Source organism: Pelophylax lessonae (genome assembly GCF_965119305.1).
Source record: "Pelophylax lessonae genome assembly, chromosome: 4".
NCBI classification, from domain to species: Eukaryota; Metazoa; Chordata; class Amphibia; order Anura; family Ranidae; genus Pelophylax; species Pelophylax lessonae.
This window is the reverse complement of record NC_138771.1, coordinates 530,360,440-530,377,615: the sequence shown is the minus strand read 5'-3', so window position 1 is coordinate 530,377,615 and position 17,176 is coordinate 530,360,440. Positions and strand designations below refer to the sequence as shown.

Sequence of the window (17,176 nt, the reverse complement as noted above, 5' to 3'; positions counted from 1 at the left end):
GACAACCCTTTCTGAGGCCCATCCGTGAGCAGAAATAGAGTCCGACTTCCTAAAAGACTCCGTAGCAGCCAGGTACACCTTAATTGCCCGGTCCACAGCCAAAGCATGCAAAGCAATTTCCTTCAGATGTTTAGGCATGGGACACAGGGAAGGCAACACAATGACTTCATTCAAATGAAAATCAGAGACAACCTGAGGAAGGAACGACTGACAGGGGTGAAGAACCACCTTATGACTACGAACCTCCCCAAAAGGTGGACGACAGGATAAGGCCGCCATTTCCGACACGCTGCGCGCAAAGGTGAAAGCCACCAAAAAGACCACCTTCTGATACAGCGTAAGCAGGGGAATCTCTTTAAGATTCTCAAAAGCAGGCTTCTATGAGGACCGAGAGGCGAAAAAACGACTGCACTGGAGGGGTCAAGTGCCTAACTCCCTTAAGAAAAGTACGCAACAGGGAGTATGTGGCCAAAGCCCGTTGAAAGAAGACCGCTAAGGCCGACACCTGACTCTTGATAGTACTATAGGCCAGTTTCTGCTCAACCCCCCAGTTGGATCTTGAGCGTCCTGAGCCACTGAAAAAGAGTGAGGAAGAACCCCAAGAGACTCATACCACGCAATGTACGTCTTCCACGTACGATGGTAAATCTTCCTAGAAGTAGATTGCCTAGCTTTTAACAGCGTTGGAATACCGACAAACCTCTATCCATCAGCACCTGGCATTCAACAGCCAAGCCATCAAAGCCAGCGACTGTAAAGTAGGATAGAAGATTGGTCCTTGGGACAGCAGATCCTCCCTGAGAGGAAGCTTCAAAGGAACGTCGGCAACCAGCCACACCAGATCGGCGTACCAAGCCCGCTGAGGTCAGTCCAGGGCCACCAAGATGACCAGAATCCCTTCTGCCTCGATCCTGTGTAGAAGTCTTGGCAGAAGCTTGAGGGGAGGGAAGGCTTAAATCAGACAATACTGACCCCACGGGGCCACCAGCACATCTGTGGCATCCACCAGGGGATCTGAACCATAAGCCTCAGCACATTTCTGTTGAGCCGGGACGCCAACAGATCCACCTCTGGGATGCCCCACCAGAGACACAACTGATGAAACCCCTCCAGATGAATGGACCACTCCCCTTGGTCCAACTCCTTCCGACTGAGGTAATCCGCCTCCCAGTTTTCCACCCCGGGAATGCGTACAGCAGACAGGGCTGGAACGAACCGTTCTGCCCACCTTAGAATGCCAACTACCTCCAGAGCCACCATGACACTTCTTGTGCCCCTCTGGTGATTGACATAAGCCACGGTCGTGGTTTTGTCAGATTGAATGCGCACTGGACATCCCTGAAGACAATCCGTTCACTTTTCCAGGCACAGTCTGATAGCGCAGAGTTCCAAGACATTGATCTCTTCCAGTGTCCAGATCCCCTGACCAGAATTGTTGCCGAGGACGCCTCCCCAGCCGGACAGACTGGCATCTGTGGTGTCCACTATCCAATACAAGGGGAGGAAGGATTTGCCCAGCAGAAGCGCAAAGCCACCATATCAGGGACTCGTTCGTTTCCTGGTTCAGCCGGATCGGATTGTCCAGAGACTGCGGATTCTTGTCCCATTTGGCCAGACTCTACCTTTGCAGTACTGTGATCCCCATTAGCATAACAATGCCAGCACCAGGGCCAACACTTTTGTGAAGACCCGAGGAACAGAGACGAGACCAAAGGGTAACGCCACAAACTGATAATGCTCCTGTCCCACGCAAAGTGGAAGTATTAATAGCTGGAGACCGACACATATTGGAATGTGAAGGTAAGCGTCCTTGATGTCGATGGAGGCAAGAAAATCCCCCTGATGCAGGGAAGCAGCCAATGTGCGAATTGACTCCATTCTGAACTTCTGCACCCACACAAAGCAGTTCAGCGCCTTGAGGTCTAGATTTAGACGCGCCTTGCTTTCATTCTTGGGGACTGTAAACAGGTTTGAGTAAAACACCCGAAAACAATCCTTAAGTCAGGACCATCAACCTTTAAAGTAAAAGCCCCAAAAATAGCCTGTAAGCAGACCGGGGACAGTCACACGTTGGAAGGCAGAACCTTAACCATAGGGTAAAAACAAAACTCTGTCTTGTAGCCGGAGCGGATGACTTTGTTTACCCACTTGTTCTTGTATTAGGGGGAATCCACAGGTCCGGGAACCAGCGAAGACGTCCCCCTCCCCCTTCCCTCCCCCCACCCCAGATACTGGTGAGGCCGCACCTTCATGCCGAAGGGGCCTTGTCCGCGGGTCTGGAGAAGCTCGCACACGACTTGCCAGACCAAATTCGCTTGGATCCTTTAAGAGGAGGCCCAAAGGGCTTCGATCCCTTGTCAGTCGACCCTGAGGGACGAAAAAAACTTCTTATGAGCCGAGGAGGAGGGTCCACTTCTACGACGAGGGTCCTTGCCCTAAGTAGCCTGAGGAAGAAAGGTAGTCTTCCCCCCTTTGAGACCTTTAATGATGTCATTTAAGGTAGCACCAAACAGGCGATCTGCTTGAAAGGAAAGAGCAGTCAAGGCTTTTTAGAAGACTGGTCCGCAGATCAGCATTTGAGCCAAAAGACACAACGAAGGACCACTGTCAAAACAGAGAGCCAAGCCACTTGGGGAGCCGAATAAAAGAGGCATCACAGATAAACTGCAGCCCCTGGACCAGTTGGTCCATCAACTCAGCAAAGGTAAGAGGGAGCTACTCCCCCTGCAGGTCATGGTGCTAAAGCCTAGCCCATTCGGTCAGAGTCTGCGACACCAGGGCAATGGTGATATCGGCCTCAGTGACGAACCAGCCAGGGTGTACATAATTCGGGCCCCAGCCTCTGCCTTCCTGTCACCTGGGTCCTTAAAGGTCGTGGACTCTTCAACCAGAATCATGGTTGCCTTGTTTAGTTTGGAAACTGGAGGGTCCACCACCGATTGAACAGGCCACTTCTTAAGGGACTCCTCATAGGGGTATTGCCGCTCTAAATGGCTTGCGAGTGCCAAAGGGAACCTGCGCATACGTCGCAGCTGCGTCTTCCATCTTTAAGGTCTCACGCACAGCTACAATCAGTGCGTCCACCAGCGCCTTTTCATACGCGGTTGCAGAAGAGGAGGAATACTCCTCACTATCTGAGGATTCAGGGTGCGTGGTCGCAGACCCAGCAGGGTGATCCACATCCGTAGTGGCCGAATCAGCTTTTTGCCAGCCTGTAGCCCAAAAGCCACCTCCAACCAGAAAAAGGACTCCAGCTGCACCGTTCGTGCATCGATGGATGGATGGCACCCGGAGGGCGCTGCAGTCTCAGAGAGGGGATCAGGTGGGGAGATGTTCTCCAAAGACTCCATGAGTCACCAGGGGGACCCCACTTTGTAAAAGTGTAAAAGACCCCCCCCCCCCCCCGACAGCACCACTCGGTCGTCCGTAACAGAGCGCCTAATCGATCCTCAGCAGAGAGGAAGAGGACCCCACCAGAATCACCACTCAACAGAAACCAGGCACCACAGCCACCAGAAGAATCTGCACTGAACTTGCAGGGATCAGGAAATGAAAGGATCCAGGAGTCAGCACCAGGGGATGAGGAGGGGCTCCCACTGCCGAAATAGCGGCTCAGAGGGTTTCGCTGTCATAGCCGCCGCTATCTTCAATGGTAAACCACTGCAAAATGGCCGCCAGACTACACAAATATGGCCAACGTGCATTGAGCACACAGGCTACAAGAAAATGGTGTCCCCGCGCGGCATCCCGAGGCTCCCAAGAGGGATCCCCAGGCCTCAGAAAACGGCACAGACAGGAACCCCCCCCAACAGGTACAGTGCCCCGCTACCCCCCCCCCCCCCCCATCGCCAGCACAGCACCCTGCCCCCACAACAGGCGGTGAACCAAGCCACCCCACAGCCCCAGCGTCCGGGAAGGAGGGGGGCGGATGGGGGGGCAATATGGCCCACAGGGACTACCAGACCGATGAGGGGGATGCCTAACGGGAAGGAGAACCCAGGGGTCCGACCGTCCCATGGAGGGGCCCACGTCCACCCCAAAACACTCCAGGGGGAGAGGGATGACAGCTACTCACCATACCAGGAACTAGGCGGTCACCGCTGCAGATAGAACCCCTCTCCATCAAAATGAGGGGGCGTCGGCCAGGAGGAATGCTGCAACTCGGGCCGAGACCCGGTCATATGCGACCTTGCGAGGCACTTAACTCATAGGCCAGCCCCCGTCCGGTGGGGCTATGTAGCGGCCAACCTAGCAGGGAGCTGAGGTCTGCGTGGGCTCGCTGGCCAGACTGGGGTGACTACTGGATCTAGATTATCCAGCCTGTTGCCCAGTCTGGGAGTTGATTGTAGATCTCACAGGAAAAAAAAAAAAAAAAAAAGGAGAAAAAAATCTATCTAAAAAGAAATAATTTGCCAGGACCAGGGCCAGAGAGGAACTAGGTCCTGACTAGGCAGAAAAAAATCTGGGTACCTATAGCAGAGAGAGGGAGTATACCCCCTGGGACTGCCCATAAGCGTAGCCAGACTTTTTTCTGCCTAGTGTCCTCTTTTTTTCTGCCTAGTGTCCTACTCTTGTAGGGGGCAGTATAACCCAATGGTTAAGATGATCAGGAGCTGTCCCAGTCATTGAACGAAAGAGAAATACTGATTTAAACTTGTAAACAAAGAGTGGCAGAAAAAGCCTGGTCTTCAAGTGGTTAAAAATCCCCACCCCTGCATGATTATTGCATACATAAATTACACCACAATAAAAAGAAAGTTTGTACAGTGTGCACATTACATGGTGTGTTTGCTCTGCAGGGCGTTACATCAGTACGGTATGCCACTAGATTTGAATACAACTGGAAGAATTCCTAAACAAACACGAGCAGAGGAAGATTAGCTGGCATAGCTGTTACCTTCTGAGAGTCCTGCTTACTCTTCTCTACTTTATCCTGGAGTTTCTTTAGCTGCTCCGGGTTGAGGGATGGCTCGGCTTTGCTGTTGGTCTCCCGGGAGATGGCCAGTTTCTCCTCCTTGCATGCAGCATGGTATGCTTTTTTGGCCCCTTCCACCTGGACAGATTGGAAAACCAAATGTAATATTTTTGACATTTTTAGGTTTGAAGTCATGATCTAATGATAACAACGAATAAATCGGCTTTACTTCTCCATGACTACTGGAGGTCTCAAAGCTAAAACGGCCACTCAAATATACATATTTTAGTTCCAAACTTTTTTTTTTTTTTGGTGAACCTGTGGCCAGGCTTTGGATATTCAGGTATCCCTCATAAGCTTAAGGGGCTGTATATTTGTTACTTAAAAAAAAAAAAAAAAAATGCCTCACCGACATCTGTAGCTGTAGTCACTGAGGATAAATTACTCTTCAATGCTCTCAGCAGATAAACTGAGGCATCAGCTCATATCCTCCTGCTCCCTTTCACAGTAGTGGCTTACCAGCTTTCTAATGTAAACAGCAGGTGCTCTAAGTTGCTGCCAAACTTACTATAGCCAATTCCATAAACTGTGACTGATTGAATTCCCATCTGTTGGCACCTGCATAGTTCTGGGTACATACTGTAGTCTTCAGTTATCTAATTTTATTTCATTCTTCTCTCCCTGATTTCTCACCTGTTCTTGCTTTTTTTCAGCAGAAGAAAGCTAAACATATATGGAAGACCGAGGACTGATTCTTATGTCACTCCAGTCTACTAAGGTATGTTAACAGAAAGGTCTAACTTTTTGCAAAGGAGCTGTGGGAGACAGGTGTGCTCATAAAAAGGGAGGAGCCAGGCTAACACGCTGAATTATATTTTTGTGAATAATCGTAAAGCTGAATTCCAGGAAAACCACTAAATACATACATAAAATACGCACTGTATATGGGAGATGCTTTACCTGAGAATTTGTATTTGTCCATCCAGTTCTGAGATATATAAAGCTCTGCTACACAACACAGTTCTGTCTAGCAGGAGACCCGATTTTTCTCTACTGCAGTTAAAGGAGATGGAAATACTATATATAACAAACAGCTCAAAAGCACCTCTAGCACTGATTTGTTAGCCTCCTTATAGACCTGAATATTGCTATATAAAAGAACTTTTTTAAAATCCTTTATCTACAGTCACCTGATCGCTAATCTCCCTTTCTCTCTGGGTGGTGGGTGTGAACAGCTAATCCCCCTTTCTCTCTAGGTGGGGGTAGTAAGTGTGGACTGCAAAGATCACTGCAGGAAGTTACTTACTACAGCAATGGCAGTAGTATAGACTTCAAGCCCTCAGGGAGCCAGGGGAGGGGAAACAGCAGTGCACTAAACTTCCCAAGGTGGTGGTGGGGTGTCAGCACCAGTCTGATCATTGGACAGAAGGCATAGTTCCCGCACAGCTAGAAAACTGACCACACTGTTCTAATGCCTAGCGTGGTCTGTTTTTAATAGGAAAGCAGAAGGACTGGCAGGAACACCAGAGATTTCACACAAAGGAAGCAATAAAAAAAGAACAGGATATGTTTCATACAAGTACATAGTACAGCAGGCACATATCAGGAATATGAAGTGTTGAGTTGACACATTCTTTAATCACTAGACCTCTGGAAGGTTTTAACTCCTTCACGATCAAGCCAGTTTTTTGCTATTCAGCACTGTGCTACTTTAACTGGCAAATTGTTGGTCATGCAACACTGTATGCAAATATAATTTATATCATTTTTTTTATCACTCAAATAGAGCTTTCTTTTGGTGGTATTTGATCACCACTGTTTTTTTTTTTTAATTTATTGCTAAACGAAAAAGATTAACAAAAAAAAAAAACCCAAAAAAAAAAAAAACAAAACTATTTTCTACTGTTATTAAACATATCCAAAAAATTTTTAAATTCCTCATAAATTTAGGCCAAATGTATTCTGGTACAAGTCTTAGGTAAAAAAAAAAAAAAAAATCCTAATAAGTGTATATTAACTAGTTTGTGAGAAAGTTCTAGCATCTACAAACTTATATATATATATATATTATACACACACACACATACATATATATATATATATATATATATATATATATATATATATATATATATATATATATATATATATATATATATATATATATATATATATATATATATTATGAAAATGTATCAATCCTGATGTACTGACAGCCTCTCTCATTTCTTGAGGCTCTTAACCACTTCAAGACTGCAAAATGCATATATACATTACGACTTTGAAGTGGTTTACCAGGATTATGGCTGAAAATATCAGCCATAACTCCGGTATCGTTTTTCTTACATCCAGCGGCTGGCTCTCTCATGAAAGCGTTACGAGCACTGTTTCTCTGGTTTACCGTTTACGCCGTTTCACCTGGCTAGTCCCAGAGGCAATCAAAGAGTACCGTATATACTCGAGTATAAGCCGACCCGAGTATAAGCCGAGGCCCCTACTTTTACCACAAAAAGATGGGAAAAATCATTGACTCGAGTATAAGCCTAGGGTGAGAATGCAGGGCGGCGGGCATGGTGCAGGAGAATGCAGGGTGACTGGCATGGTGCAGGAGAATGCAGGGTGACTGGCATGGTGCAGGAGAATGCAGGGTACTGGCATGGTGCAGGAGAATGCAGGGTACTGGCATGGTGCAGGAGAATGCAGGGTACTGGCATGGTGCAGGAGAATGCAGGGTGACTGGCATGGTGCAGGAGAATGCAGGGCGGCGGGCATGGTGCAGGAGAATGCAGGGCGGCGGGCATGGTGCAGGAGAATGCAGGGCGGCGGGCATGGTGCAGGAGAATGCAGGGCGGCGGGCATGGTGCAGGAGAATGCAGGGCGGCGGGCATGGTGCAGGAGAATGCAGGGCGGCGGGCATGGTGCAGGAGAATGCAGGGCGGCGGGCATGGTGCAGGAGAATGCAGGGCGGCGGGCATGGTGCAGGAGAATGCAGGGCGGCGGGCATGGTGCAGGAGAATGCAGGGCGACTGGCATGGTGCAGGAGAATGCAGGGCGACTGGCATGGTGCAGGAGAATGCAGGGCGACTGGCATGGTGCAGGAGAATGCAGGGCGACTGGCATGGTGCAGGAGAATGCAGGGCGACTGGCATGGTGCAGGAGAATGCAGGGCGACTGGCATGGTGCAGGAGAATGCAGGGTGACTGGCATGGTGCAGGAGAACGCAGGGTGACTGGCATGGTGCAGGAGAACGCAGGGTGACTGGCATGGTGCAGGAGAACGCAGGGTGACTGGCATGGTGCAGGAGAACGCAGGGTGACTGGCATGGTGCAGGAGAACGCAGGGTGACTGGCATGGTGCAGGAGAATGCAGGGTGACTGGCATGGTGCAGGAGAATGCAGGGTGACTGGCATGGTGCAGGAGAATGCAGGGTGACTGGCATGGTGCAGGAGAATGCAGGGTGACTGGCATGGTGCAGGAGAATGCAGGGTACTGGCATGATGCAGGAGAATGCAGGGTACTGGCATGATGCAGGAGAATGCAGGGTACTGGCATGGTGCAGGAGAATGCAGGGTACTGGCATGGTGCAGGAGAATGCAGGGTACTGGCATGGTGCAGGAGAATGCAGGGTACTGGCATGGTACAAGAGGATCCGGGGTTGTGGGCATACTACAGGAGATGCAGTGCTGTGGGCATGGTACATGTGGACCATGCCCGCAGCACTGCATCCCTTGTAGTGTGCCCGCAGCCCTGCATAATGGCTGGTAGTGAAGCTGTTTCACTTACCTGTTCCAGAGGCGCCTTCATTTTAAAAATGCCGCCGCCCGGCGCCGACACGTCATTGCGCACGCGCCGCCGCCGCTCGTATACTCTCGGCTATTCCCAGCCTCTCCCGAGCGGCGCCGGGAATAGCCGAAATTACACAAACGGTGGCGGCGCGTTCGCGGTGACATGTATGCGACGGGCGGCGCCATTTTTAAAGCTTAAGCCCGTCGGAGCGGACAGGGATTTTTTTTTTTTCCTTGACTCGAGTATGAGCCGAGGGGGACGTTTTCAGCACAAAAAAATGTGCTGAAAAACTCGGCTTATACTCGAGTATATACGGTAGATTTTTTACTTTCTGCTAAAAAACATTCCAATAAAAAAATTGTTTTGAAATAAAATTTCTTTATGAATTTAGACTAATATGTATTCTGCTACATATTTTTGGTAGTGTGATCCGGGGCAGAGTTGCCCCCCTTATAGCAGTTTTGTAAGTGGTTAAAGCAAAAGATTTTTTTTTTTTTTTGCTTTTTAAAAGTAAAGAAGAGATTTGGGTTATTTCTCATCACAGATCTCTTTATAAAAAGGACCTGTCATCCATATTTCTATTATAAGGGAGGTTTACATTTGACATCATAAAAAATAAATACCGTATTTTCCGGCGTATAAGACGACTGGGCATATAAGACGACCCCCCTAATTTTCAAGTTAAAATATAGGTTTTAGGCTATACTCGCCGTATAAGACTACCCTCCTTCCGAAGCAAGGCAACACCATTGAAAAACATCAGATTTCTCATAGATCTCCAAGGTACCCTAGTACTGTAATACATGTAATCTCTCATATCTCATATAATTTTCCAAGGTACCCTAAGTATTACCAGTAGATGTAATCTCAAGACGCTGGCTGTGCGGGAATCCTGTAACAGTATACCGTATGTACCGTAGCTTCGGCTACATATAATATACCGCGCTGATCACAGTGAGCGATGTATTCTATTATTGAATGCAAAGCCTGCTCGGATTGGCAGATTCAGAGAGGCAGGCTGATGTTACTCTGCCAAACCGAGCAGGCTTTGCATTCAATAATAGAACACATCGCTCTCCCTGATTGGCTCAGCGCGGTACACAGTATGTAGCCGAAGCTATGGTACATGCGGTATACCGGTACAGGATTCCCACACAGCCAGCGTCTTGAGAGATTACATCTACCGGTAATACTTATACTTAGGTTACCTTGGAGATGTTATACTCGGCGTATAAGACGACCCCCCCATTTTTGGGGGATTTTTTTGAGGTTCAAAAGTAGTCTTATACGCCAGAAAATACAGCATATTAAAAAGGGACAGTATAAAAAAAAAAAAAAAATGGGATTTTTTACTTACCGTAAAATCCATTTCTCTGAGTCCGACGGACATGCTGCTTTAAATCAGACGGATGGGTAATAAGCCCCTCCCACTAGAAGTGACCAGGTAGAGCCAAAGGCTTTGACACGCCCAGGGGGACGGGGTCCCTGGGTTATTACCCCTGGCCTCACCGTTGCATCTTCAGTTTGGTTGCAAGCAGTGAACAACAACCAAAACCCAACTCTTCAGAGAAAAGAGGGGTGGGAGCTACGTCTGTCGGTGGACTCAAAGAAATGGATTTTACGGTAAGTAAAAAAAATCCCATTTTCTCTTTTGTCCACCTGCTGCTTTAAATCATAGACGGATGGGACGTCCAAAAGCAGTAACCACTGAGGGGTGGGGAAAGGACAAACTTAAAAGAATGCAATTCCCACGGCTAACACACCCAACTATATAACATGGAGCCCAACAAGCAACAACTGGGGCTCAACTGTAGAAAAACCATAAAGGAGAAGGAAAAGCAGACTGCTCCTTAAATGACGGCCTGCAAAACCTTGCGGCCAAAGGACACATCCGAGGATGCCAACACATCCCACTCTGTAAAACTTTGTGTACGTATGTACAGTTGACCAAGTCGCTGCCTTGCAAACCTGCATCACTGACGCCTGATGGCGGAAAGCCCAAGAGGCACTCAACGCCCGCGTAGAGTGCGCCGTGACAGGGAAAGGAGGAACCTTGCCCTTAAGGAGAATACCCCTTCACCACCGTGTCTGATCCATGGAGAGATGGTCGCCGCAGACACAGCCTGACCCTTACAGGGTCCATCCGTATTCACAGATAGAGTCGGACTTACGAAAGGACTCCGTCTCCAGATACACCGTAATGCCCGAACCACATCCAAGCAATGCAAGGCAATTTCCTTAGGATGTGAAGGTTTCGGACAGAGTGACGGAAGCACTATGTCTTCCTTCAAATGAAAGTCTGAAACCCCCTTAGGAAGAAACAACGGATTAGGCCGTAACACTACCTTATCCCTGTGTATTACCATAAGGATAAAGAGAACGGCAAGATAACGCCGCTAGTTCAGAAACCCTGCACGCAGAGGTGTGATAGCCACCAAAAAGGCAACTGCAACTGTCTGCGACAAGTCGAGCAAGGAAATGTCTTATGTTCTCGAAAGGAGATTTCCGAAGAACCGATAGAACCAAGTTAAGGACCCAAGGAGGTAACGGAGACCTCCTGGGGGGAGCCAAATGGTGAACCACATGAAGAAAACTGAATTTTTGTAAAATCTTACCTGTAAAATTCCTTTCTCTGAGTCCTCCGACAGTCGCCGCCTCTTCATATTCGTCACTAATGGGTTATTGACCTTTGCTCCGTAGGAGTAGCTAGGCAACAGAATATATTAATATCAAATCTTTTAGCATATCCCACCCCCAGGGGGTGGTCCCCTCAGTCAATTCCTCCCTGCTTCCTGCATTTGCAACTCAGTTTCAGTAGCATAGCAGTAGAGTACATAAACAAACCCCAAAAGAGGGGCGGGGGCGGCGACTGTCGGAGGACTCAGAGAAAGGAATTTTACAGGTAAGATTTTACAAAAATTCAGTTTTCTTTTACGTCCTCCGACAGTCGCCGCCTCTTCATATTCATCACTAATGGGGACGTCCCATAGCAGTGTAGACATGAGGGGTGGGAAAAAAGCAGCCGCGCCTAAAGCAACGCAGTACCCACATCAGAGAAAGGAACCTTACCAAAGTAAGAGAACCAACTGGGCAACAGGAAAACGTGCTCAACAGGAGCAACAACCCAGGAAAGACAAGTAACCTAGGGGTAAAAAAAAAAAAAAAACACCCCAACAGCCAAGGACCCAAACAAGGGACCCTAAGGCACCGCCGCACTGAGAACTTTACGGCCAAAAGAAGCATCTGCCGATACCTGAACATCCACTTTGTAAAATTTTGAAAAGGTGTGAACGGACGACCAAGTCGCCGCCTTACACACCTGGGCCACAGAAGCCTGATGACGATAGGCCCAAGACGTACTCAGAGACCTGGTAGAGTGCGCCTTCACAGGAAAAGGAGGAACCTTCCCCTTCAAAGCATAGGCTTGCACAATCGTCTGTCTGATCCATTTGGCGATGGTCGCAGCCAACGCCGCCATGCCCTTCCGAGGTCCCTCAGGAAGGACAAAGAGAATCCGACTTGCGAAAGGATTTAGTTGATGACAGGTAAACCCTGATCGCCCTAACAACATCCAAGGAATGCAAAGCCACCTCCTTCGGATGCTTAGGCTTCGCGCAAAGCGAAGGCAAGACAATGTCCTCATTGAGGTGAAAATCCGAGATCCTCTTCGGAAGAAAAGAAGGGTTAGGTCGTAAGACCACCTTTTCCAAGTGAATCACCAAGTAGGGAGAGCTGCAGGACAAGGCCGCCAGCTCCGACACCCTACGAGCCAAAGTGATCGCTACCAAAAAGGCAACCTTCTTGGACAACAGAGACAACGAGATCTCCCTGATATTTTCAAAAGGAGCATGTTGCAACACGGACAGAACAAGGTTCAAATCCCATGGAGGCAAAGGCTCCCTCCTAGGAGGGACCAAATGTCGCACCCCTTGAACAAAGGTGCTAACCAAAGAGTTAGACGCCACAGGGCGTTGAAAAAGAACGGCCAGCGCAGAAATCTGACCCTTAATCGTGGCCAACGCCAAACGCTGGTCCACGCCCGTTGGAAGGAAAGCCAACACTCTTGACACCGAGTACGAGCGAGGGGGAATACCCCCTGGACTCACACCAGGCAAAGTAAGCCTTCCAAGTACGGTAGTAAATCTTCCCCGAAGAGGCCTTCCTAGCCTTGATCAAAGTGGGAATGACCTCAGGGGAAAGACCCCTATCCTTCAGGACCTGGCTTTTAACAGCCAGGCCGTTAAAGCCAGCGACTGTAAAGCAGGATGGAAAATCGGTCCTTGAGATAGGAGATCTTCTCGAAGTGGCAGACGCCACGGAGCGTCGACTGCCAGATTTCATGAGGTCTGTGTACCAAGACCGGCGAGGCCAGTCCGGTGTCACCAGAATCACCATGTGCGGTTCCGAGGCCAACCTGCGAAGGAGCCTGGACAGCAGCTGAATCGGTGGAAAGGCATACATCAGGCGATACTGATGCCAGGGCGCCACTAACGCGTCTGAGGCGTCTGCCCGAGGATCGCGCGTCCTTGCCACGAACCTTTCCACCTTGTTGTTTAGACGAGACGCGAACAGGTCCACATCTGGGGACCCCCACTTCGCGCACAACATCTGGAAGCCATCCGGGTGAAGGGACCATTCTCCCTGGTCCAGGGTCTGGCGACTCAGATAATCCGCCTGCCAGTTCTCCACCCCCGGAATGTGAACTGCAGATATCGCCGGGACATGCGTCTCGGCCCAAGACAGAATGTCGGCTACTTCCCGAGCCGCTCGGGCACTCCTGGTGCCCCCTTGGTGGTTGATGTAGGCCACCGCTGTGGCATTGTCCGTCTGCACCCTAACTGGACGGCCCTGAAGCCTGTCCGTCCAACGCAGAAGACAGAGATTTATCGCTCGCATTTCCAGAATGTTGATCGGAAGGGAGGATTCCTCCTCCGACCAAGTCCCCTGGGCGGACAGAACGCCCAGAACACCACCCCAGCCCGACAGGCTGGCATCCGTGGTGATCACCGTCCACGACAAAGGACGAAAGGACTTGCCCCCCGACACCGCCGGGGACTGGAGCCACCATAAAAGACCCCTTCGGGTGAGGCGGCTCAACGAAATCCGCAGATCCAGAGATTGCGGACGCCCGTCCCACTTGGCCAGGATCTTCGCCTGAAGATCCCGTGTGTGAAACTGGGTGAAGGGAATCGCCTCGAAGGCCGAAACCATCAATCCCAGACACCTCATACACGCCCGGAGGGACGAGCACTGATTGTCCCTGAGGGACACGACTTTGCACTGAAGTGTCCGAAGCTTGTCTTCCGGCAGGAAGACCCTCGCTTGAACCGAGTCCAGAATCATCCCCAGGTAGGGAAGACGAACTGACGGACACAACGTTGACTTTGGAAAATTTATCGTCCAGCCGAATTCCTGCAGAGTCTGCATCGTGATGGACAGGTCGTTCACCAGGCCCTAACTGGTCGCGGACCGAATCAGGATATCGTCCAGATACCCCAGGACAGAAATGCCCTGGGCCCTCAATAAGGCCAGAACCGGCGCCAGCACCTTGGTGAAAACCCGCGGAGCCGAAGCGAGACCAAAGGGCAACGCCACGAATTGATAATGATCCTCCGCAATGGCAAACCGAAGGTACCTCTGGTGACCCTCGAAAATGGGGATGTGAAGGTACGCATCCTTCAAGTCGATAGAGGCCATGAATTCCCCCGGAACCAGGGCAGCCACCACTGATCGCAGGGATTCCATGCGGAACTTGCGAACCCGCACAAAGCGGTTCGGAGCTTATAAGTCCAGAATCGGACGTACCTTGCCCTCCTTTCTGGGCACAGTGAACAGATTGGAATAGAACCCCCGAAATCTGTCCCGATGAGGCACCGGAACCACCACTCCCTGGGCCTGCAGGTCCCGCACCGCCAGGTGCAGATCCTGCAAGCGCTCCGGAGTCAGCTGAAGGTTTGAGGGGAAAAATCTGCCCGCCGGCCGAGAGAGAAACTCGATCTTGTATCCAGATCGAACGATTTCCTGAACCCACCTGTTCCGAACGCGGTCCAGCCAGGGTTGAAGAAAACCGAGCAAACGTCCCCCCACCCCAGAAGCGGGTGAGGGCGCCCCTTCAGGCCGCATTGTTATGAGCAGCGGATCCGGACTGGCCGGTCTTCTGCTTACCCGTCCACGGCTTCTTCTGGGAGCCTTGGCCTTTGAAGGGCTTGCCCTTATAGTGCGACCGAAAGGCACGAAAGGACCCCTGAGAGGGTCTAAACGAGGCATTCTTCTTACCACAAACAAACTTACTCTTGTGAGATTGGGGCAAGAGAGTACTCTTACCCCCAGAAATTCCCTTTATCAGAGTATCCAAAGACTCGCCAAAAAGGCGAGATCCCGCGTAGGGCAAATTAGCTAAAGTCTTGCGGGAAGACTGATCAACAGACCAACATTTCAGCCATATCAGGCGACGGTTCAAGACCGCCACACTAGAAAGAGGCGCAGCCAAAGGGACCATATCTAAGTCCGCATCACACAAATACATGACACCCTGATGAATCTGATCCACCATAGCCAAAGTTGTCGGCGGGGCAGAGTCAACCATCAGAGTGCGCTTGAGCACCTGCGTCCAATCCGCAATAGCCTGGGCTGCCATAATGGAAGCAAAAATAGGCTTCAGCATAGAGCCAGCAACCGTATAAGCATGACGGGCCAGAGATTCTAACCTCCTGTCCGTCGGGTCCCGAAAAACCGGGGTATCCTCAGCAGGGATCGCAGTGGATTTATTCAAAATCGCCACCGCGTGATCCACCTGAGGAGGCACACACCAACGCTCATCAGTAGCTGGTGTAAAAGGATAACGCAGCTTGAACCTACTCGGCACAGTAAAAGGCTTCTTTAAATTGCGCCATTGCTCATCAACAGCGCGCTGAAATTCCGTAGACCAAGGAAAAACCTGCAATGTCTTGCATTTCCTTTGCGTCCCATAAGAGGACATCAAAACAGGAGGACATGGTTCATCCTGCAAATGCAGCGTTTGTTTGATAGAAGCAACCAACTCATCCATGAGTGCAAGCTCTTCAGACAAGCCAGGGGGAGAATTATCAACCCCTTCCACCTCAGCCTCCCCGTCAGACCCCACAAGGTCTAGGGATGAGTGAGATCCTGAGAAGGGCACTCCAGCCATAGCAGCCCCATCGTCCTCTGAATCAGAGGAAATAGACACCCTGGGCCTTTTTGTGGAGCGATCAGCCACCAGCATCTGCACTTGAGCAGCTAAGTTTGCCACAATAGTGGCCAGATCAGCCCCCTCAGGGGAAGCAGCAGCCCCTTGGCCCCCCACCAAGGTGGGAGGAAACTTGCAATCCTGAGAATCCATGCCCCAGCAAAATAAGTAATAAAGGGTACCGCCCCTTTAAGATCGCGCCGAGCGCAGCCCACCGCACCCACTGAATGCACTGACCCCCACAGGGACAAGAAACTGGGCAAGGAATACAGGAAAAAAGGAGATCACACAGGCTGCTGCACCGATCGCTGTCCCAGAGCAAAAGGAAGTGATGCAAGACTGACCGCCCCTATGAAGCCTATGCAAGGCTACACAAACATGGCCGCCCGGCTGAGGAATCCTTGGGCAAAAAGGACATGGTGCCGACATGTGGCCGGATCGATTGCCTCTCAAAATGGCGGCGTTTGGCGCCAAAAGCGCCGTGCAGTACCTCACAGGACCTGCCACCATGATTTTTGCCCCAAAAAATGGCGGATCGCCTCAGCGATCGCCACACAGCACGCCCAAAATCTGACTGCTTCACTATGACACCCAGCAGAGCGGGAGAGCCCCCCCCCTTCACAGCCCACACACAGGCAGCAAGTCCACACAGGAACTGACAGGGAGCACAGCAGCCACACAGACATGCAGGGTCACACAGTCCCAGACTGACACCCATATAGACAGGTCCCCACATAGAGTTACACTTACCCGTCCGGATGGCGTGGGGAGCCTGCTCCAGCGACCAAAACCGCTGTACTGAGGACAGGGAGTGTCGCAAGCATGACGCAGCGGAACTGCGGTGCGAAACCGCAATGGTGTCCAGTGAGGTAGCCACCTCACCGATAGCATCCCTGCAGCGAACAGGGATGGGTCGTTCAATGTGCCAGGGCAAAACCTAAGCTGAACGCTCGATGGCAGGCTGGGAAGCCCCTGGCCCTGAGCCCTGGGAACCAGGGTGGCCAGACTGAGACCCAGCGCCGCACGATCATCTTCATCAGAAGAATTAACTAACGCTGAAAATAAACAGCTGAGTAAAAGAAAGAGAAAAACTTCAAACAAAATCAAAAAGACAGAAAAGAAGCTGAGACTAAGAGCCCCAGCACAGGAACAGCCTGCATACTCCTGAGCTAGGCATTAGAAACTGAGTTGGAAATGCAGGAAGCAGGGAGGAATTGACTGAGGGGACCACCCCCTGGGGGTGGGATATGCTAAAAGCTTTGATATTA

At 50.4% G+C, this 17,176-nt stretch overlaps 1 protein-coding gene across 2 annotated transcripts in view; it reads right to left on the bottom strand.

Annotated features, from left to right (window-relative positions):
- Positions 1–17,176, bottom strand: part of PACSIN2 (protein kinase C and casein kinase substrate in neurons 2) — a 114,386-nt gene that overhangs the window by 43,154 nt on the left and 54,056 nt on the right. For both annotated transcript variants that reach the window (XM_082254271.1, XM_082254272.1), the window contains exon 4: positions 4,898–5,053. In XM_082254271.1, the coding sequence (XP_082110397.1) occupies positions 4,898–5,053 (156 nt within the window). The remainder of the gene's footprint in view (positions 1–4,897; positions 5,054–17,176) is intronic.